This window comes from Haemorhous mexicanus, chromosome 1 (genome assembly GCF_027477595.1).
Source record: "Haemorhous mexicanus isolate bHaeMex1 chromosome 1, bHaeMex1.pri, whole genome shotgun sequence".
In the NCBI taxonomy this organism is placed as follows: Eukaryota; Metazoa; Chordata; class Aves; order Passeriformes; family Fringillidae; genus Haemorhous; species Haemorhous mexicanus.
Genome location: NC_082341.1, coordinates 13,752,013 through 13,775,906, shown reverse-complemented (window position 1 = coordinate 13,775,906; position 23,894 = coordinate 13,752,013). Strand labels below are relative to the sequence as shown.

General features: G+C 39.1%; 1 protein-coding gene across 13 annotated transcripts in view; it reads right to left on the bottom strand.

Annotated features, from left to right (window-relative positions):
• PARD3 (par-3 family cell polarity regulator) overlaps positions 1-23,894 on the bottom strand; it is a 447,781-nt gene that overhangs the window by 291,727 nt on the left and 132,160 nt on the right. For all 13 annotated transcript variants that reach the window (XM_059840275.1, XM_059840315.1, XM_059840296.1 and 10 more), the window contains one exon: positions 6,534-6,714. In XM_059840275.1, coding sequence (XP_059696258.1) covers positions 6,534-6,714 — 181 coding nt within the window. The remainder of the gene's footprint in view (positions 1-6,533; positions 6,715-23,894) is intronic.

Genomic DNA, 23,894 nt, shown 5'->3' with positions numbered 1-23,894 from the left:
TCTTGTACTATATTCTCTAGCTACCTGATAGCTCTAACCAGGTATCAGATACAATACTGTATTTTTATTACTTCTTGTTATTAGTACTTACAGATAGATGTCCTCACCATACAGAATAACATCTTGAAATGCACCACAATTACTCAGGTTTCCTCCAAAGAATCAGTGAGTTCTAAATTTTTTTTACTTTATTGGTTTCAGGGATTTTTTTAATCCTACTAGGAGCAACAGTATTTTGCTTGCTGATATACCAAGAAGATTGAAGATATTAAAGGTTAATTTAGAAACTTAAGCAGTTTAAAATCCATTTGTTTTTACAAACGTGTCACAATCTCATCAAAAACACATGGTTTTTAAACTGCTCAACAATCCTAAATTAACAGCAGAGCACTATGCTTGGAGAAAACACCAACTGGAGATCACTCAAGTCAGAACTGTGCTGTACAAAGATCAAATTTAGCCTCATGGAAAAAAGCAGCACCTGGTACTGATTTTTTGATTCAATAACTCTGGCTTTTAAACAATCATATCTCTCACAGAGCTTTAGGGATAAAATGTGATAAGAATTCCTGAACGGCGAGAGCACCAGAAGGCGAGGAAACAGACTCTGCTAAATCTTCCCAAACTCCAATGCATGAGAAAACTTCCATATTCAGATACTAACAACTGAAGTGGAAGTCTCAGTTCAAGGTTCTTTTTGTATTATGCAGACAGTAAAGGAAACCTAGGAGAACCTGACAAGGGAGTAACAGTGTGAATGATGGTTTGGAAATCCTTTGTATTTCATTCCTGGAACTTCACTGGAACGACAGGCATCTGAACATCAATGAAGGTGACCAAGGAGATAGACCGTGGAAAGCTGAGCTGATCCAAAACTTGACACAGAGAGTAGAAAACCTCCCCGACTTCAGCAAGCACTGTCTGTAAAGCCCTAATTTTTCATAATAAACGTGGATGATTTTCTCTATATTTTGTATTCAGCTATTTAATCCTAGAGATAACTCAATCTGATAAAGCTCCTAACATCTGGGGTTTGATGAACTCATCTTTGCCTTCCTCCATTTCTAATCTCTCGATTCCTTAGTTCTTCAAAATTTGAAAATATCTTTATTTCCATACATAAAGATGACTCAGAGTTGAATTAGGAGCCAAGGAGACATAAACAAGAATGAAGATGTTTCTAGTGGCCATATGTGGGAAAGAGTGGTGAAACTATCATCACTTCTGACACCAGAACAAATATGAACACACCTCTGCAGTTCTTCGCCAACATACCAACATGGAGTGCTCCAAATCATTAAACCAAAGCCCTTACCTTATAAATATTTACATATTAATTCTCAGAATGTACATTTTGGGACTCTAGATAAATACTTGTATCAAATCAGTGAAGTGACATATTTAAAGCAATTTTAAAGTACTTGAAATTCACATATTTACGCACTCCCATCTTTAAATGGTTTGCTTAGCACTGGATTTTTTGAACACTCAAATCTGAGATGCAAAGACATACACGTTGTTACAACGGACACAAGAAATGGCTCACCTGGGGTCACCAGATAACCCAATGGCTTAGCCAGGAACAAGACAGATTGTCCCCAGCATCCCTTCTGCCTCAGAGCACAGTGAGGACAGTGCCCAGCAGCATACAGAACCTGCCTCTGAACCATTCCCACAAATACTGCCTTGCTAAATGAGGTGTAAACATGTTTTCAATCCCTATGGGTTAAAAAAAATGACTTTTGCACAGGAAATGCCAACTCTTTTTCTCTTATCAGACATGAAGAATGAGAAGTCTTGGATCCTACCAGTTTTTGTCTTTCCTTAACTAAATAAACCAGTCCTACCAATTCATCATAGTCTCCAAAGCAACTTATTCTTGTTGCTCTCTTGTGACTCTCTCCAACTTGTTAACAATTTCTCCATGGCTGGCACCACAACTGGTCACTCCAGCTGAAGCCTTCCTGCTCACAACAGTGAGCCCACAGCAGCATTTGCTTTTGGTCTTTTGATGGAAGAGCATAAAGCCTGATTGCAGTGTAACAGTGCACCATATTGCCAGGATCCTTCTAACAGCATTGTGGACTTTGCTGTTCATTAGTACTGCCTTGCAGATTACCTTTTCCTTCTTAGATGCATTGGCTGTGCCCATCTCACTGATTTCAAAAGAGTTAATAAATGTATCAAAAGTCAATGCTGAACTGAAACACTGTGCCTGAAACTCCATCTTAGCTTTTTATGCAGTACTTTATATTCCAATTCAGATTTATTAAAATACTAAACAGTCCTTAAACTAAGAGAGCCCTCAGGGACTATACTTGATATGTCCTACTAATTTATCAGTGAACAACTGAAAACTACTCAGAGAGCAGAGAAAGAGACAAATTCAAAGGCAAGCAAGGTCAGGAACTTTATAACAGCAATGAATTCCCAGTCGAAGTCTGCATGCATGCTCTTACCTATGAGGAATAAACTTGTGCTGATTGCAGGGTAAGAGCACACTTGCACACAGGGAACCTTAAAGCAACAGCCACAGTGCTGGGTAAACAATGATGTGAAGCTGCAGCAATTTCTTTGCTTCTCTGCACTTCCAGCACATCTTCAGAGCCAGCTGTGCACTCACTTCAAAATATTCTCATCTAGACTTTTTTTTTTCATGGTCTGGTTCTGTGACCAGAATACAAAACTGATGCTGAGAGTCCTGCTAAAACATATGATACAGACCACCTGAGCATATAATTCACTGGAGTGCACCAATTCCAGCTAGCTCTTAGCAATTTCTTAGTCTCTCTGGCCAGTGTTCTGAGAGATACTGACCCTCCAGCCTTTAGGAGAACCTTTCAATTATCTCATATCTCGTTTTTAAGGAACTGAAACACCTACAAGACATCCTAAAAACAAAAGGAGCGGTCTTCTAAAATGCACAGGCAGCTGCTTTGTGTCACACTGGCACAAAGCAGTGCCATACAAACCCAGGTGGGAAGCTGTACATGCACAATATGCTTGTACACCTGCTAAATATGTCACTGTGGACATAATTCATTTTTACAAGCAATAGTTTTGAGAAGCAAATAGTTTACTCTTATTATATTTGTAATCACGGAGTTACAAAGGTTGGGTGAGATCTCTGGGGGATATTTGGTTTAATCAGTCCACACAAAGGAAGGACCAGGTGGACCAGGCTGTTCAGGGCCACATTCAGTCAAGTTTTGTCCATCTCCAAGCACATGAGATGCCACAATTTCTCTGAGAAGCTTTTTTGGCTCTCCAGGTGTGAATAGTTTTCCTTATTTCTAACTGGCATTTTCCTTGGCAAAACTTGTGCTTGTTGTCTCCAGCAATAATGTGTCTGTGAGAAGAATCTGGCTTCATTTTCTCAATACCTTCCATTAACAGCTGAAGAAAAAAGAGACTCTCCAAGTCCCCTTATTCCCCTTAAGGGAAAAACATCAGCTCTCCAAACCTCTCTATCTCTCTTATAATGTCTTCCAAATAATGTTATGCATGAAAGCTGTTTTTTCACTGTAACTGCTGAAATATTCAGAGACTTGTTACACATAATCACACCAAGACAAATAACCAAGGGTGGTCTTAGTTCTTGAACAAGCTAAATAATTTTAAAGGAAAACAAGACAAAGAGATGACCCTTTTCACAGTATCTCATGAAGCTGAAAGGGATTTTATTTACAATATTTAAATGCAGTACTGTGAAACAAACAACTTGGTTCACAGGCAGTGCACCCGCTGCTGAACTGTCACTGCCTGACATCCTGTCTTATCTGCCAAATTGCTCATTAGGTTTGGCAATTTTCACCTGCGCCTCCAGTTTATATTTCAGCAGGGAATAAACATCAGTCTGCTTTAACAATCTTCTGCAGTGAGCTTCCAACCTCTTCCCAGAAAACACGCAGGCACAACACAAAAAACGCCTTGTGTACTGTATGCTTAGAAAAAAGATGCAGCTGAAATGATGAAATACAATAAGAAGTTTAACTTGGGTAACAGAAAAGCAGTGAAAAAGAAAGAGCTAGATAAGAAACATAAATAAATCAACTGCTTGTATCATTGAATTATGTTTTCACAGTGCAAAACAACATGGGGGTATGGGCCAGCCTCATTTTTGTTTCCCTGTTTATATGGGAAGATGGAATTTGACACGCACACCCCCTCCCCAACATGCAAAGTAGAGGCTGTGTTTGTGCATGGGAAAAGAGGGACTCCAGATGAATATTACTTTTCCAGCTGGACCTGATCTAGCTAACCTTTCCCTTGCTGGGAGAGGAGCGATGGTGTGATCTATAAACAAACAGAAGGGGTAGCATGGCAACCAGAACAAAGAGAGGAGAATCTCAGCAGGCTTTGAGCCCCAGCCCAATGCAGGGAGCTGCTGCCTGGGAGCAGAGGGTGCAGGTGAGCAGCAGCAGCACAGGGCACAGAACCGCGCGGAACAGCCACGGAGCAGAGCCCACGCACCAGCAAAAAGCACCGGAGATGTAAAACAAAACGTCTCAAATGCTATAAACCAATTTCAGATGGAATACTGTTTTTCATTTGTTAGAAGTAAAATATTCACCGCCAACCCCGCAATTAGCTGGAAAATTACAATAATTACAGCAATTTTGTATCCCATCTCCAATCCAATTAATAGATATATGACCTTGTCAACATGTAATAATCAGGATCTGCATCTACCGCAAAACTGGATGGGTTTTATTTGCTGAATAGAACTTACACAGTAAGAAGATAATTATTTGAAATACTGAGAATACCATTTGTATGCTATGCTTCACTTCACAAGTTATAAAGGAACAACAATAAGGATAGTATTTCCATTTTCAATGTATATTTAAATGAAATTCCTGAAATAGGTATGTTTAATATGGGATAATATTACTGCACAGGGATTCCAAGCCTGTGGTTTGGAACATTTAAACCAAAACATATCTGTCAACATTTAAAAAAAGGAATTAGATAGATAGGAGAACATTTCTGATAACATATTTATTACAAATTGTTTTACACACTTTATTTGTGCATGCTTCTACAAAAAGTGTCAGAGAGCTATAATACTTACCAACAGTTTTAGAAGTCTTCTGTATTTCTAAAGATCTTTGTATTGAAGGGTCTCAGATCCCTCTTTGGTCATCTTAGCAATCAGTGAACTAGCCAAGTGCTCCATGTATTTTTCAGAATGACACCAAAGATAAGTGAGCTGTCCAATACATCACTGAGTTTTATGATTTTGATGCACTAAAATTCATGTATTGTATAATATACCAGATAATCACACTAAGGAGAAAATGTGTATGCATTTGCCTGCTCTAACCCCTGCTAAGTTGAGAACCAAGGAGGACAGTTTTTTTGCTTATGCATGGAAATGAAATGTGCATTTAGCAGTGACATACTCTAGTGACAGCAAAATGGAAGGGTCCTGAAATTCCAGGATACTTTATTCTGCCATTAATCCTTCCCTAATTTAATTCTGTGTTGCAATGAAGCACAGTTATAGATTTAAAAGACACACATACAGCTCTATGTAGCTAATTGTTAAATGCTATTTCCTCAATTGTACAGAAAACATTCTGGTACAAAACCCCTCAAACTTCAGAGAGTGGTAACTTTTCCATTTGCATTTAACCTAACTGCCTAAACACAGATTTTATCCATTAATAAAACACCTACACAAAATCAGTCTCTTGGAAATTACACATGGTTGTTTTAAACAATGTATCTGTAAAATATCAAAGGACTGATAACACTAACTTCTGCTAAGAATCTTCTGGAGTGGAGTCCCTATTTCAAAAGTTCAAATTATAGACATTACACATAAAAGGACACAATGCCTGATCCCCACTGCCTTGTTTGCATGCTAGTTTTAACAACAATGAAAATTACAAAGTAAACTACATTACATAATTTTTCTTCTTAGTAAGATCAAATAGTCAAAGAACCTTCCTGAGCAAGAAATGCAAAAGGTAATTCCTGCTAGGTGGTTTTCCAACAAGTGTTCATCACATTGAAATAAACAAAATAAAGGGATGTTTCTGGATGCAGTTTCTGCTTTTTAAAGTGTCTTTTTGCAACACAGTTAAATGCATATTTTAGCTGATGTTTTTATGGAAAGGTGACAGCATAACCTAGCAACACTGACAGGTTAAGTAGAAAGTGCTCCTATCTTTAGTTTCCTTTTACCATTTTGTTCATTAAAACAAAACTGGCAAACCGAAAATTACACCGAGCAGCAACCACATTTGGAGATATTGCTGTGATTTTCAGTGTGAGGACAATTTTAAACTGGCAGCATAGAAGGAGCTTATGGCTCCTAAAAGCAATTTATAAATAATTTATTAAAACAGAACAGGTTTGTTTACTTCCATGCAAGAAGCATTTACGCAGTTTCTCAGTTCTGATCAGCTTTCGATAAGGACAGCTAATGATGAATCATTTTTCCCAGCAGCATCGATGGGTAACAGCACTTGGCATCTTTGTAAATTTAGACAAAACACACTGAGATACCGAGAGCATTTACTCACTTGCACGAAGGACTGACGGCGTGACCTCAATTTCACTTGTTGCTTGGTAAGGCTGAAAGGCCGACACCGCGTTGGAGCCAAGCTCACTGCCAAAAATCTCCGGGCTCTGCGTGCCTGTCGAGCTGGCGCTGGTGCCATCACCCCCATGGTGTGGATCTTGCTCATCAAACACAGCCACGAGCTGCAAATGACAATTTAATCTAGTGTTAAAAAAAGACCTCAACACCATCAAAGTGCCATTGCAGATCAGCATTTCAACATTTCTTCCCACTAAAGAGCAAGAAGTGTCTATCCGCAGAGACTCCAATCAATGCCTAGATCACAACAGCATCAGCCCAAGGAAGGCAGCCATTAATTGGATCCTACAAAGGGTCAACAGCTCTGATGGGACACAAAACTCATCACTGAGGCACAGAAAGAATGGCACCAAGGCAGGAAAGCAAGGGTTGCACCTTCCCAAGGAAACTACTTCATCTTACCCAGAAATGCAGAAAACTGAGTGTGGATTGATGCCTGCGCACTGGAATTCAGTATCTGTGTTTAGATACCTCTATCCACATCATTACTACAGAGTCAAATCATGAGCAAAACCACAGTTCTACAGAATAAAAACATTCAAGAAGAAGTCATGTTTACACACACTAAAAGCTACAGACAAAATGCAAAAGCAAGGAAGTGTTATAATCACAACCAGTCATCATTTCTTAATCTGCCATCTATTATTATGACTTAAGTTGGGGGCTTCTCTTCCAAAATTTATTTACTCAGATTTACGGAAATACCCTGTATCTGTTAGCCATCAACTTCTCCAAGACAAGTTTGAAATCTCAAGTCCTATTTAGATCTTTGCCAAGTCATTAATTAATTAAATATTTACTAAATCTGTGTTCACCACTGCAAGAAAAAACAGGAAAACATCATGGTGATTTTTGATAAACCTGAGATTTTTTTTCCACTGTGAATGATTTTGTGCACTTATTTGAAACAAATAATTTATCCCAATTTATCTTTTGTAACATACTGAAAGAGATAATGCCAGCTCTTATACACATTTCATTTTAAAACTTAATTTTCAAGACAGAGAAAAAAGTGTTATGGATAGCAGCATTCTGCAGCCTGCAAATTAATCTATAATATAATATTTGAAAGACATTTCCAAGAAAGCATTACATTCTTCTGTCCAAATTGGTAAGGTAAATGGAGCAAATCAACTTAAACCTATGCTGGTCTCTGCAAATTGTTTATTCTGTTAGCAAAACAGCTAAAACTTTACGTAACTGAAAGGCATCAGAGGTCATTTTCTTTTTTTTTTTTTTTTAAGCTATTTCAACATCAGCTTAGCCAAAAGATTTTAATAATAGTCCCTTTAGTCAAATTTAACTTACATAAGCACCAGTAAAAAAATTTTAAAACAACTCTAAGCCCAAGTGGAAAACATTTGGGAAATCAGCTTTTGAAAATACTCTCAGGCATTCACTCTTTTTCACCAGTCATTTTGAAACTACAGAGAGTGGCAAACTTCTGCCAATAATTCCATATCTAATGCAAAATTTTGGGCTCAGGCATGCAAAAACAGAAAGAAGAAATTGGTAATGGATAAAGGATCCATGCTCTCCCTAGTACTAGTTGAAAGGCAGGTAGCAACAGGAAAACCAGACTGCAGCTGCAGACAGCTGGAACATGTTTTTACCATAAAAGTCATTATTTTATGCTTGAGAAATCTGCAAACAAAAGAGACGTGACAACACCAAAATGTCACTAGCTCAAGAGTATTGGAAATTTAATTTTCTAACACAATGTGAAATATCAATGCTTACAAAAATATGCTTCTAAAACTTTACTCATAACTCTCTTACTGTTTTATAGCGAGCTAATTAGCAATCTCCAGCAACTGAAAATAAATTAATCTACAAGTGAAGGCCTGTAAGATATTCCAAAAAAAGACAAACAAAGCATTTAGGAATCCTAGCATGAAACATCAAATCTTTTTGTCCTTCGCATGTCATGTATTAAGATAAATCCCCCAATTACATTCTGTTCCTTTGAGACTGATTGAAAAATATTATTCAATGCATGCAGCTGCAAGTATTTTATAGATATTATATATATGCAAAAAGGTATGTGTATATAAATCTCTATATATGTTATCTCCTACTCTAAGTTGCCTCCAGCTTTTTGCCTATTCCAGACAGTCTACAACCTATAACTTCAGAACGTCTAAAAATGAATGTTTCTTATTTCAAGCTTAGCTTTTGATCTTATCGAGTTTTTTCAGGTATTCACAGTTTTGACAGCATCAAACCTTCAAAAGGCTTCAGTTCCATTAAAAGGCATACCAAGTTGTAACATTTTTTCAGTGTGAAAAAACACAAGCCATGTTAGTCTCATCCAAATCTAATTAGCATCAGGAACACAGGTTAGGAAGTTCATTGTGAACAGCACTACAATGGTACAGTAGCCATCTGGACTACAATAGCTCAGTCCTCATAATAAGCCAGAAAGTCTTCGGGACTGGAAGATTTAATGCAAATAAACACTCTTGAATCTTGATTTCCAGACGCTGGTATGCCATCCTGCAAGATTATAGTTCGTGGAAAACAAGGACAGCCAAAACATCTTGCGCTGTATTATGATATCAAGCATTTATCTCTGATTTCCTCAGAGACCCCTTATTTTACATGACTCTTCAAACACCCTTTATTTAAATCAAAAGAGATTATTCAAGGAGAGGAATTGTACTGCTGGAAACCCAGAGATCACATCTTGACTACTGTCCTTGCAAGAACAAGAAACAAAACAAAAAACTTCCAGAGACACCTTACGCAACATGGAAGGAACCACAGGAGTAGGTCACTGGAGCTATGAAGAATCCTTTGCTGCATGAATCCACAGCCACAAACACTGCTCTGTGTCAGGGAAAATGTCTCTTGATGAGTCATGTTTAAAGGCCACAGAGATGTTTTAAATTTGGCAAAGAATGGAGCACACCATTACTAGACCAGCTTTAATCAGCCTTAAAGTCAACGGTAAGTCGATGGTATTTTGCCGGGCTTTAGACATCAGATTTACAGAGAGAGCAGAAAATGAAGATGACTATCTTTTCTGGAAACATCATCCTTACTGTCAGGAGACTGCTTCCATGTTGATCTTCTTCTTCTTTAATAAGAAATAAAGTTACTCTGATCTTTTGAGAATCACTCTATTATTTCCAATACCTGAGATGAGCTGTTCCACCTGTTCTCTGTCCTTCAGGTTTAGCTCTCATCACCTGCAGTGACCTGAGAAACTGATCATAACATCCACTCTTATGCAGAAATGAAGAGCAGAAGGACTGAACCAACCACAGTAATGCATTAATAAAGAAAAAAGCTTAGCTGGTCAATATTAGACCACTATCAGCTCTTTGAAAGAACTTCCACTGAACTTCAGTCAGTACTGCTGCCATTTAGTTTAATTTCCTTTTTCTTTGTGAAAGACAAACCCACACCAAAGACCAAACATCATATCAACAGCTAATAAATAATTGTAATATATTTTATCCATCCCATATTCCATGGGACCTCAACTTGAATGCATCAAAGACATGAGATTATGGTTAATAGGTTACAGTAGTTTTAATCACCTGAGGCAATAAGACTCTGCATTTCTCAATCAATGAACTAAAAATCTGCAAATAGGAAATAAAATCAAGTAAAAACAAACCACCTTGTCATCTTGAAACGAATTTATTAAATGATAGGCTTAATTTAGATTGGCATGCTTACATTTCTTATTATAATATGGCAAAGTCAACAGAAAGTCGAGAGGCTTTATTATCACAGTAAGAGGGCATAGGAAGTGTCCTATTTGAAAAATGTAAGATTTTGGTCCACAGTGTATGTGTATACAAGAAAAAATAAGTTTCAAATATTCATTAACACATTCAGATATAAAGCCAGCAGTTTTGTTCAGATCATAACTTATGGAATGCTAATCCCACTGCAGCAATGGAATTAGAGTAAGTATTCAAATGGTCAACTGCATAAACTAAAATACTTTTTAAACTTCGCAGCAAGAAATACAAGCAATTTTGCGTAAATTATCAACAAAAAATACAATTATTTAAAAAAGCAATAGCATTCAGTGTTTGACCAACATGTTTTCTCTTTTCAGAAATACAAAACTACAGTAAAACTCGACAATTACCCCAGCTGTAAAAAGCACACTTATGATCATTAGTATATTTCAAGAAGTGTAAGGGATTTTTTTATTGCCATCCTTACCCTTTGAAGGCAAAAAAATACAGGAGTACAGTTTAAAACCAGTGACTTGATGTTCTTCTCTTTTTACTGATAAAAGAGTCTTCCCATAGCAGACAGACAATGAAGGGAGAGTAACAAATTTTTTTTTTTTTTTGCTAAATATCTTAGCTTTGTCAAGCAAATGCCTTATAAAGAAATTATTTCACAGCCTGAGATAGGAAAACAAAGTTTTACTGAGGCACCTTTGGATCTGGGGTAGAAGGAAGGCATTCCAGCCTATTACTGCATCCAGCCCTCTACAACACCAGGTTTTACTGAATATATTACAATCTTGTTCTTTCTAAAAGAGAGGATGAGTTTCTCTATTGCTCTATTGTTGAGTCTGGGACTCAACACACGATGCTAACCAGGTTATATTTACTTAAATAAAAGGCAAGAAGATTGATTTATTTTAATATTGACACAGCAGCAGCAGTCTGCATTCCAACATTAATTATTACAATTTCCGCCTATTCTAAAGTAATTAAAAATTAGTAAACACATATGCAGTCTTAATTAATAGACTAGATTAAGCACTTGAATGTTAATTAACTGGATTAAAAAACTATTTCCACCAGCAATGGCTGTTTACATTTTCATTAAGTATTACTATCATATAAACCAATTCATCATTATCAAATGGTCTGATCAGATCATCTCTCTTGAGCAGCAAACCACAAAACCAGAAATCCTCCACTCCAAAGAAATTCATAAAGATAGAAGCTTCTGCTGTATTCTTCCACCACTATGACAAGATTGTCAAAAAAATCCCTTGAATTTTGTATTTCCTAGCTACCTGTTCAAAATTTGCTAATTCTTCAGTGATATACTGATGAACCTGATACTGGCTCACATGCAGGCACCAGCAATGATTTCAGATTTATTTTAGTATCAGTGAGGATTACAGCTCCATTCTCCTGCTAGAGAGACAGCAACTGATGCTCTGGTTTTCACAGAGACTCCACACTTCTTATCCACTCTTTTTAACACTGAGTGAAACTGGAATCACTCACCTTTAGATCAGATTATTAGGAGCCATTTTAAATATCTGGTTTCTTCTCACCAGGACACTTTGGAGATACATCCCTAATTTGTTCTGGCTGTACATTGGCCAATTGTTCAGTAGTTACTCTGCTGAGCAACCCGAAGTGTCTGGATTCCCCTGGCTGAACCCTGCACCTCCCTTCCTGGTGTCTACAACTTCCAGATGTGGTGTTCCCTTTCACAGCTGCTATGATCTTCTGGCATTTATGCTGCACAGTATCTCCTGCAGGATGGTCATCCACGGACAAAACTGCCTTTCACATGAGATATCATTTTTCTGGCTCCAAGAAAACAAAGAGCACAGACCCTGTGAGACAGCTCCAAGTGATGGAGCAGCTCAACCACACACTTTTGGTGAGGCACCAATGCTGTCAAGGATTCTGGTTCTCAGTTTATGCTTAATAACTGAACCTTTTCTCAGGGGACTTATGGTCCTTGAAAATACATTTTGATGGTTCAAATAAGACTCTGAAATCTAAATTAGCCTTGTGGAAATACCTTCCCCTTAAAGTATCTGCTTCAAGCATTTCCTTTAACCTCCAAATCCAGAGGTTTAAGCCCAGCCCTGTCCTGTGTAGGTCTCTGTGCTCACTGTGACAGCCATGGGCTGCTGATAAGGGAGATTTAACCCCTCTCACAGAATGGCTATAAGCTTTCAGACATGTGCATCAAGTGCCTGGGAAGAGGACATGAAGAAGGCTGGCAAAACATTTAAACATGCACATCACTGGCATCCTTTCCTCAGCAAAAAGCATTTTCAGTCTCAATCAAGGCTGTAGAGTGAACCAGCAAGGCACCAACAGAACTCACTACACACATCCTATGCAACCAGCAGAGCTGAGGGAGATTGCAAGAGAATACAGGCACAGTTCTCTAGCAGCTCCTGAGGGTTGGCAAAAACCACTTTTACCCAAAGCAGTCTATGTATTACTCAGTCCATGTTACAATGCAGAACTATGGAGTAGTTGTTTAATAAGGCCCAGCAGTAAATCAAATTTCAGCTAATGGCACCTCAGACTCCATAACATCCCAAAACACAAGTTGCTTGTGAATGAACAGATGAGTGTAAGGAAAAAAAACCCCATAAATTCAGGAAAATCACTAGCAAGGGAGTAGCCAATTATTATTTAGAAATGAAAGAAACTAAATACAAAATCAATTCGTAGGTTTTTCTGATGACTGAACTGACTTTAATAGCCCCATGGCAGACCCAAATTCTTATTATTCCTTGAGCTTCACTTTTCTACATGGCTCATTGAAAACCCATTTAAATATAACTACTGTTTCAATGAGCTAGTAAGAGAAAATACAGACTAGATACTTCCACAATAATACCCTACTGCCCACAGATATATTAAAAAAATCAATTAGCAAAATAGCAGCATCTAAGAGTCATTCTGTGCTGGATGTGATGTGCAACCTGAGCGTCCCCTCTACAGACTTAGACATCACCCAGCAGTCTAAAAGGAGAAAAAGGGAAAGCACTGTTTCAATTTAGGATAAGCTGTAGCACAAACAACAAACCTCTATAATTTCAAGAAAATCATTACCTGTTCTAATTAATCACTTCAGCCATGAAACCAGAACTAGCTTTTCATAAAACTTTTCAAAGTAAAGTAGCTGGAAGGGAGCCAAACAAAGAACTTTTCACAATAATTTTACTGCATTATAGCTTTTGGAAAAATAAGGACATTTAAAGAGTCACATTCCACCATTCTATTAATACTTTGTATTCCATTTTCAGTGAATTATTCAGAAGTGTAAGCTTGTACAGAATCATAGAAAAATCTGAACTGGAAAAGATCTCTGGAGATCAACTAGTCCAAGCCCTTGTTCAAACCAGGGTCAGTGAGAGGAAGCTGCTCAGAGCCATATCCAGTTGCACTTTTTAATGACCCGAAGCATGGACAGTCCACAACCTCTCTAGGCTCTGTCCCAGCATTTGGCCCTCTTAGTCCTTCTCCCTATATGGAGCTTAAACTTTCCTTGTTACAATGGGTCTCTTGTCCCTCACACTACTCCTGTAAGCCTCAGAGAAAAGTCCAGCTCCACCTCCACCATCCCTGACAGAGAGCAGTTACATCCAGGCTGTTCTGCCTCAGGGAGCCACACGGTCCTTTGCCTTGTGACAGCTTCCAGCCCACTAATTCATCCTGACAGCCTCTGGCTGGACCATCACTGTAATGCCTTCCTTGTATTCAGAAGCCCAAAATATTCCAGAAGCAGAGAGAAATAAAAACAGAATCACAGGATGATTTGGGTTAAAAGGGACCTTAGAGATCATCCAGTTCCAAGCCCCCTGCCATGGGCAGGGGCACCCTTCACTAGAGCTCCATCCAACCTGGCCTTGAACACTCCCAGGGATGGGACATTCACAACTTTCTGGACAACCTCCTCCAGTGCCTGATCACCCTCAAAGTAAGGAATCTTTTTCCCATCATGTAATCCAAACCTACTCTTAGTTTGAATCCACTCCCCCTGGTCCTGTATCTGCGTGTCCTTGTAAAAAATCCTTTTCCCTCTTTCTTGTGGGTTCCCTTCAGGTACTGGAAGGCTGCAGCTGGGTCACCCTGAAGCCTTCTCTTCTCCAGGCTGAACAATCCCAATTCTCTCAGCCTTTGCTCATAGGAGAGGTGCTCCATCATCCCTCTAATCATCCTGCTGGTGCCGCTCCAACAGGTCATTGCCCCCAGAGCTGGATGCAGCACTGCAGACCAGTCTCACCAGAACAGAGCAGAGGGGCAGAATCCCATTTCGCCCCCCCATGCTGCCCAAAGGCTTTGGATGCAGCCCAGGATACAGTTGGGCTGTGAGTGCACATTGCCAGCTCAGGCCCAGCCTAATCACTTCCCTGAACCTGTTGGCTACAGACTTGCTCATATAGCCCAGGGTGGAGCTGGTCATCTTTACCACAAGGGCACTGCTGACCCACATCTATCGGGTTCTCCACCACGTCTGTCTGTCCCTACAGGAAGCAGCCTCCCAGCTCATACTGCTGGAGGGGTTATTCCAGCCCACACGCAGGACTCTACATTTACCTATCCTGAACATAATATACCCCCTCAAAACCCCATGAGATAAAATAACCAGTGCTGGAAAATACAACATAGATCTCAGTGAAAGTCATTCCCAAATCTGCTGACTAAGTAAGCACCCTCACTATCAAAGCTCAACATAACACACCAAGTTAAGTCATGTCTGCAAAGTCAAAACTCATCTATTGATTTGAAGGACACTTTAATTTTACAGGTAGCTTTAAAATCTTCTGCTTTTATGATCCTTTACATCCAAGAAATGATTCTGAAGTAAATATACAAGCTTTTTATTAAAACATCGCTTTAGATTATTCATTTCCCATGGCACTTTGATCTGAGAAATTCTAGAATCAATATTAAATTGCAATCTAATCCTCTCTCAGTAGGAATTAAATGCAGTTTTAGGTACTATCCTGTAAGTTCCCATGCTATTAAAAATATTTCAAATATATTTAAAATGTTAAAATATTTAAAATACTAATTTCATATTATGCATATTTAAAAGATTTTTTTTCTCTTCTCCCCCTTCCTGCTGAGCAACAGTCTAAAAGCAAGTGTGATTTTGGCACTCTGGAAAAGTCTTTTGTGTATATTCTGTCTGAATTGCTCTTGACCTGACCTCCGTGGTGTAAATCAGGCTGAGGCTTAGACAAAGAAATAAGACAATAACTGAACAGAGAATTATTACAAGGACCATTAGCAGTAGCTGACACTGAGCTGCCTTCTTGCTTGGCTGCATTTGGTTCTCCACGACCTCATCCTCTGACTGTACCAGACACCACTTCTACATACAACGCACTGTCTGAGAGCTGAACCACCAGCCCACAAACACACACTGACAGACAGACACAAGGACAGACAGAGCACACACAGATTATTCTGCAAAGCCCTTCTGACATGCTCACCTGGCTAAACCTACAGCATGGACACAGCAAGTCCAACACCAGGGCTGGATCTTGGCCTTCATGTGCAGCTAACACCCAAAGACATCCACATTGGTCAGCTCTTACAGACAGACAACCCAGAAATGCAGAAACACCCCACATTTCATGAGGCTGGACAATGGAGCCAGGAGGTGAGCTTCTCTTCAGCAGGGCATGCTCACCTGGCCAGGAACAGGACTAGAAGGCACAGTTTGCTACTTCAAATCATGCTTTGAATGCTGCATTTCTGCTGTTAACTGGAACCATGCTAAGGAACCCTGCACAAGCTCTTGCAATCAGCTACTGATCCCAGCCTTCCAGTGAACACATTCATCAGCAATGGTCCCCACAGCTGCCAGGCTAAACCCTGCTGAAAGGGCTGCAGTGCCATGGCTGCACCCTGATCCAGCCAAGGATGGAGTCAGCCATGGGAGCCCAAACCCAAGAAATGCTGCAGACACATCTCACTGCTGAACTGGTTTGGGTAAGATTATGGGGAAAAGACTCTTCCCAGCTTCCAATTAAAAACAGAACTATGGTTAAGAGTGCAAGAAGAGAGAACATCATCCCAACTTCTTTTAAACAATTTTGGTTGTCTTTTATGCTTCTCAGCAAAAACCAAGATACTATGCTTAGAGAGAAGTTTGCTTCCCACAATTGTTACAAGCCCTCCATATCACACGTACAAAAATGCTTAAATCCATGCCTGTTTGGGCTATGAAAACAGCTGGAGAATATACCTCTGTCCCAAATAGGACAGTTTTTCTATCACAAGGTTTTTATCAGGGTATTTTTTAAATGGGTTGTTTCTTCACAAACTCCTCCTTTGAAAGCATATATAATACTTTTCTGTATATGCTGCCCTGTTATTTTCTTAAATCCTCAATTTATACAGAAAAGATTTATTCCAAAATCCTTTTGTACCAACAGTCCTCTTGTTCACGGCTAAGGACATACTCTGCAAAATTATCACAATATGTGATTCACCACGGTATCTCCTTAGCTCATTTTGAAAAGAAACCGAAAAAAATTATATCCATCCTGGCTTTAAAGTGGTGCATGAAGAAAACATGGTTTCAGAAGAGTGCTGTGCTTGGGAAGTAGCTGGGGCACATCTGAGCATGTGAATAAGCCAGTTTCATCTCCTCCATTTTTGACTCCTCAGCACAAATGAGCACATGCGAACCACACTGAGGACAATGATGTTATTACTTTCAAGACAATTTTACTCTTTTAGAGCACACTATGAAAGTCTGCCTTTTTACAGAATAAGGCTCTAAAGGATACCCTGACTGTACTTCATGTAGCTGAGCTTGTGGTGTGGGATGACTCTGCAGGTCTGCAGATTTCCAAGCCAAAAGCTCAGATCGTACAGGAGTTCAGTATTTTACTCCTGCCACAGAGGTCAGCAGTTAAGCAGTGACACTATGCAGTAAGTAATCCAGACACTGGGTTATTAGAGGGGCTGGTGTCACACAGCAAGATATATTGCTGAAATAAAAATGTATTAAATCTTAACAGTTGTCTCATCTGTCATTGGGAGCTGCAGTCATTGAGTACCAAGAAAGAAATGGTTTCAAAAACCTCCAAATAAAAAGACCAGGCTTTCCATTCCTCTGCTACAGGATCAAAACAGCAGCATTAAATTCTAAGACTTTAATTTCAGCTGAGGTACAAAAAGGTAACTAGTTAGTTAAAGCATAGGACAATCTTTGCAAGCTTATTAAACTTCAAGAAAATAGATTTTGCAAAATACAGCTCTTCATTTCATATAGTGTGAGCTGTTCAGTGTAATTTGCATGCAAAAGCCAGGAGAATGTGATTAAAAATACCCATCTAGAGACACAGATGAAAAACTTCAAACATTTTTTGATTCCCTTCTGTTCCACTCATTATTTCAATACCTCACTACAACAAAGGAATAGATAACACTTGTCCTTGACACTAGCCTAAATTATCTTCAGCGTGCAATACAATACCGATTAAATTAGGCTTATTTTAAATAAACGTCAAGGTCTGTTCAAAAGGTAAAACTGTGTGCCTTTTGCCTTTTGTATAACACATCCCCTCCCCACCCCCCAAACTTTTCAGAGGTCTGAAAAACAATGAGATATGGTGCTTTTTTAAACTAACTTCATTATGTAGATTAAAAAAAAAAATCAGAGAGAATCATTTAACTCTGACATTTAAGACAACAATAAAGGTATTCTTCATTTTGTGTATAATGCCAAAAATAACCAGCACATTAGACACTAATTCTTGCCTCCCTTCTTTAAATAAGGTTCTAAAACATCCTAAATGCAAATGACTGCTTACTCCCTCTTGACTAACAATTTTTATTATTTTAACATGTAACAATAGTGAGAACACTGCAATTTAACTTACATTAGGTCTACCCTTACAAAATTAAGAATAAAAGGTAGCTGTCCAACAGCACTGGGCTGGTAAGTGACATATGCCAGGAGATGCATGGAGGTTGTCCCATCCTGCAGCAATCCCCAGACACTGGATCTTGACTCACCACAGTTATTATGTGAACCTATGCCAAATACAGAGCTCTGCTCTTAACCAAACACTCCTTAGATAGCATTTGGTAGTCCAGAAAAGGAGAGATTCTTCCTGAACACCTTTAGGTTTTCCACTGCTAAGATTACAGTCAGCTCTGTATGGATTTCAAAAAGCCTGGTTCATCCATATCCAGGTGGATTTCCATCTACCACACACTAACTTATTTCCCACAAAATACCAGGTTTAATGACTTAGTAGCACAGCCTCAGGGACATCCACTAAAACCTGGGCTCCCAATGCCAAAACCATTTTCAAAATTACCTGTAGCCACTTTTTCAACAATATTCTGGCAGATAGATAAAGTTGTGGAAGGGCATCCCATGTATTTTCTCCCCATAAAAATGCTAGAAATCAGATGCCCAGGTATTTCTGAAGCTCTGCTTCTGAAAGCCACCTCGTAACTTTTCAAATCTCATAAGTCCTTATGTCCTCATAAGTCCTTATGAACACAAACAGGGGGAAAAAAAAAACCCCAGGAAGAAACAAGAGAGTAAGAAGGGAGAACCTCAGAAGGAAACTAGCAGGTTAATATCATCATATCCATCATGAAAACATATTCACTGGTAGTCAAGTGCTTTTCCCTCTTTGAAATGCAGGAATGACCAGTAAAGGACATCCCTGATATTATTCTGACAATAATTTTGCCTCGGTTTGTGATTCTTGACTACTTGTAGCAGGAGCCTCCACCTTGCACTGCTCCTTTAAATAGGGATGTAGTGCATTATAACCAAAGAAACAGGAACATAAATAGAGACTTTTGACAGAATTATACTTCTAAATGATTTTGTGTGAAAGTTTGAAAGACTCCAGACTTATTTTCAGAACTAATTTTGAAAATTAATTCCCTAAATCACTGTGCAACTGGGAATAATGCAACTACATCGCCTGGATGAAAACAAAAAACTTGTTAGAAAAAAAAAAACCCAAAAGAGAAATTATAGTTGTATGCACAATCATTTCAAGCTACCAAACTTGGGACCAGGCTATCATTCTTACGTTTCACCTTGACTCACCCCATATCCATAAAATGTATTTTTCAACACATAATAAAAGTGTAGAGCAGCCTAGGGAAGGAGACACAAGCATTGCCAAAACCCATCAGCTTCAACTTGTGGACAAGGACTGCTCTGAAAAACTCAAAACAGATCGCTTCCATTCTGTAGGTCCCCTAATGTTTCCCCATCTCCTCAGGGCTCATCTAGCCTATATTTCTCCTCTTTCCTCTCCTGGAAAAATTAAGGTTGTAAAAGTAGCTGACACCTCATACCAGGCCAGCAAGCCCATCCCTGGTTGAAGCATCTATATTTCATAGTGACTTCAAATATTGCTGTAAGGTTATTAAAATCATTCATGATTTTATCTGTGCCAAATGGATCATTACACTGTCAACACTCATCTTTATTATGCAAAAATATGCAGAATTTAACATCTTTTGTCGAGCTGGCAAAACAGTATATTCAGTAGTAACTCCGTTTTTCATTAAATTTTGCACAAGGTTAAAGAGTGTGTGGAATCTGATTGTCAAAGTCTCCATTCAAAAACATCACACAAAACAAGCTGTCAGACTCATGTAGCAAAAGATTATTTACTTATAGCCTACAGACAAATAAATTCTTCTGATTAATTTATACTGTCCTTTAATTTTTACAATTATAAGTTAAATGTTGCCATTTGGGGGGGAGGGGAGTGGCAAGACCTTCTTTTCTTTTCTCCTTTTCTCACTTTTTTTTTTTTTGTGTTCTTCTGCGTGCACCTAACAATCCTGCTTGATAGAAACTGTCCATAAACTCCAAGGCTGCCTCCAATCCTGCCTCCTACCTTGCACTGCTCTCTAAATGTCCTTCAGCAGAAACAGAAGTGAATGCAATCTGGTTACCTCCTGCAAAAGAATAATTTCTTGGGAAGTTCCAGCCATCTTGAAATAGCTTTTCTGAATGTCTCATTAAATCTTCATTTAATTCTTCTTTCTTTGTATTTCTCCTGCCACATTTAATCTTTGCAATTGTATGAATTTTTTAGAAAGCCTTTTTGGGGTGCAGTTTGTATTTTGGTACCACACAAAGCAGATACATTGCATAAGGGTAACACAGGTAGCTGGGTAAATTATGCTGTCAAAAGTGATTAACATTTAAAAGGCCTAAACAGAGGAAGCAGATAATACCTCCCAGATCTGCTTTTAATTAAAACATCTTAGCAATTATTATTAAAAGGCAAAGACTGAAATTGAGAGACAGCATAGCTTCTAAAGAGAATAGTTTTCGTACTTTTCATTAGGGGTCACCTTTTCTCATGTGCAAACTACTTTTACATTACCTGCCTCACTGGAGACCATTCACTTATTAATAGAACTTTGCCCACACTAACACAAAAAAAAAAATACACATTTAATCAGAAACATTTATGCATTCATTGCTGTTTCAGATGTCCTTGCTTTAGGATAATGTTGCCCCTCACTGAAAGCCAACCGTATTTAAGTCTCTGTGCCTAATTGTTGTATCCCAGATGATTTCTCTACTTTCCAAAATAATTACCAAACATTATATCACCTATGCTAAAAACATTAAAAGGGTATCACCAATGAACCCCACAGAAGGTGAAATGAATAGCACATACCAGGAAAGTCTAACACGTGTAGCCTTTGCACATAAATCAAACTGTGTTACACATTCTGACAGCTCCATCTAGCCACAGCTACACAAAAGTAACCTTATCCCAGGCACAATGAATTAATTTACATTCAGCACATACCAGCAATTGCACAAACTCTTGTGGTCAAAAGTGTCCTTTCCAAAACGACTGTATTGTTTAACAATTAGATTAACACTTTCACGATCGTATCTGTGCTTCAGGTTACTGGGTTTCAGAGAAAAACAGAATCAGAAAAGTCATGTTTTTAAAGGCCCCAAAATTAGAGCATCTGGATAATGTCAGGAACAGATGCTGAGATCAGAACTTGGCGGGAATTCCTGAGATGGGAACCTCAAACGTCTTGGGGAAAACGCAGAGCAAAATGGGATATAATGCAAAAATGCAGAGTGTGAGAGAGGCAGCATGCAGGCTATGCACATCTGATGGAGCAGATGAGCAAGAAAAACAGCAGAATGGTCAGCTGCCAGAAGTGGGGGGAGGAGGAGGGAAGCCTCCTAGCCATAATGCTCCAGCACTACCAGTGTACAAACAGGCAGCTCATGGACCAGCCTCTGGAAAAGGAGCTAACCACTGCAGGTATCCTGCTCTGTGTGCACATGAGTGTATAAATTCAAATAATTTGAGGAAAGGAACCGTCATTTCCTTATATGTTCTTATTTTCTACAATGCCAACCACTCTTAACCTGACTGGTGTAAAGATCAGGCAAGGCACTTAAAAGTGATCCAACTTCCGGACACAAAGAATGGCTGTAGCATCTTCCTCAGAGACCACCACAGAGTACTGAAATACATTTTGGTTAGACCTAATTTTAGGCACACATATTTGAAAGCACTGGCTTGAGACTGTACAATGAACAGAGGCAATGCATCTCCTTATCATACCCATAATCATTATTGTTATCATATTCCTTATGAGAAGTGGCAAATGGCTGGAAAATTATTTTTTTTTAGCATTTTTAGTTGTAGCCAATACAATTTACAGATCACTGATACGGCATTTTGTCCTTAAGCTGATCTAAATTAAAATTTTAAATTATGTTAGTTTACCAAGAGTACTTGAGCTGTGCTAAGTCCCTTAAAACTCCAAGTGATAAATCCTCAAGTTTCAAATATGTAATATTTCCATATTACATTTAATTCCAAAATAACTAACGCAGAAGAAAAAGAGATTAGTCCTCAGAGGTGGACTAGTGCAGCTGCCTAAAAAAGCAAACAAATTTGAATCTGTCAGACCACTGTGCTGGTACCAGGACATGCAGAGGCATTTTCCCCAGCTAACGCGTAAAGAAGCTCAATCCAAATTGAAATTTTAAATTCCCTTATAAATCACACAGAAAGAAAATGCAGTTCCCACTACATGCCTATTCCCAGAAATGCTCCCTCAACCTAGCAGTGAGCAAAATCAAAAGGCGAAGCGCAGAGGGGCTGTACATCCCCCAGCCCAGTTCCCCCACACGTACCGCCAAGTACAAATGTATTTCAAAACTAACCTCAATAACAGCAACATCACCAAAAAATCTCAGGATGGCATTTTTACATTAAGCTTCAAAGATGGACTCATTTCTAATGCCCACTAAGCATCTACTTTGGATGTTCTGGTACAGATGTTTCTGAGATGGGAAAGGCAAACACCACCTGGACTGTCTCCACCATCCTTTCACATTCAGACATCATGGAAAGACAGGAGGAAAAGAGAAGGAAAAATAGCAAACAACAAACTAGAAAGGAAAGACAAGTAACACTGTACTGGAACATGTCCTTTTTTTTTTTTCTCACTGGCAGTTTAGCACTGTCCAATATGGGTATTTTATGATCCCAGATGCCTTGACACTTCTCAAAGGTGAGTGGAGAACAAACATATGTGCATTTACATAAGGGAAGAATAGTGTAAGCATTCATATAAAACCACAGCTGTATCATGGCTCCCTGCACCAGCCAGTGGACAGCTCTGCACTTTTTTCTCAGGAAGCATGTGTACAGGCAGCATTAAAAAGTAACAAGGGCCTGCAGGGTGGGAGCAGGAGGCAGCAGCCCAGGCAGTGATGCCAAGGCAAAGGGAAGACTCACAGCGTGGGATGCAGGAGTGGAGGTTGCAGGACCAGCTCAGAAGGAATGTACAGCAGAATCCGTGCTGGAATTAAAGCACATGATTCACATTCACATATGCTACCAGCAGAGAATAGATAACAGTGATGTATCTCAGAGCCAGCACATAGAAAGCAGCCTCCCCCACCCCTTCATGGTGGGATTCAGCAGTCATCAATTTACAGCAGAAATTCAGGAAGTAAATTGTGCTGAGGAGCAGACACTACAGTCGCTTCCTCTGAGGCCACTTAATTCTACCCCCAGTAGCAGAACTGTGCCTAATCTCCCCTCACTCTCCCATCACTGCCAGAAAGCTGCAATCTTTATACATATTTCTTTTCATTCTTTATCCGTTGCCTTGAATGAATAAAGTTTAGTTTATGAGTTTATTTTGGGCCTGCTACCAGCTATATTCCTTCAGTTCTAATTTAGCAAATTGTATCCTGAAGGATCCAATCAAAGCTTTGATATGTGAAGCATCCTTTGAGAGAACAACTGAGCAACATCATTTTGGTTTTCCATCAATCCTTCCCACAAGTAAACTTTAGCTCCAGTTGGAGATATTTACATGCTCATTTCCCTTGACTCCCATCCCTAAAACTCATGAGTAAAGGAACTTTCTTAAGTATCTGAATACCTACAGTCATGGACCAGCAGGTGAACCTGCTCATAACTTGAAGAAGAAACTGTGGCCCTGGTGTGAATCACTGCAGTGCTGAGGCACGAGGTGTTGAAGAGGACAAGCGTTTCTAAGAACTCAATTCAGTGTTCTGCACT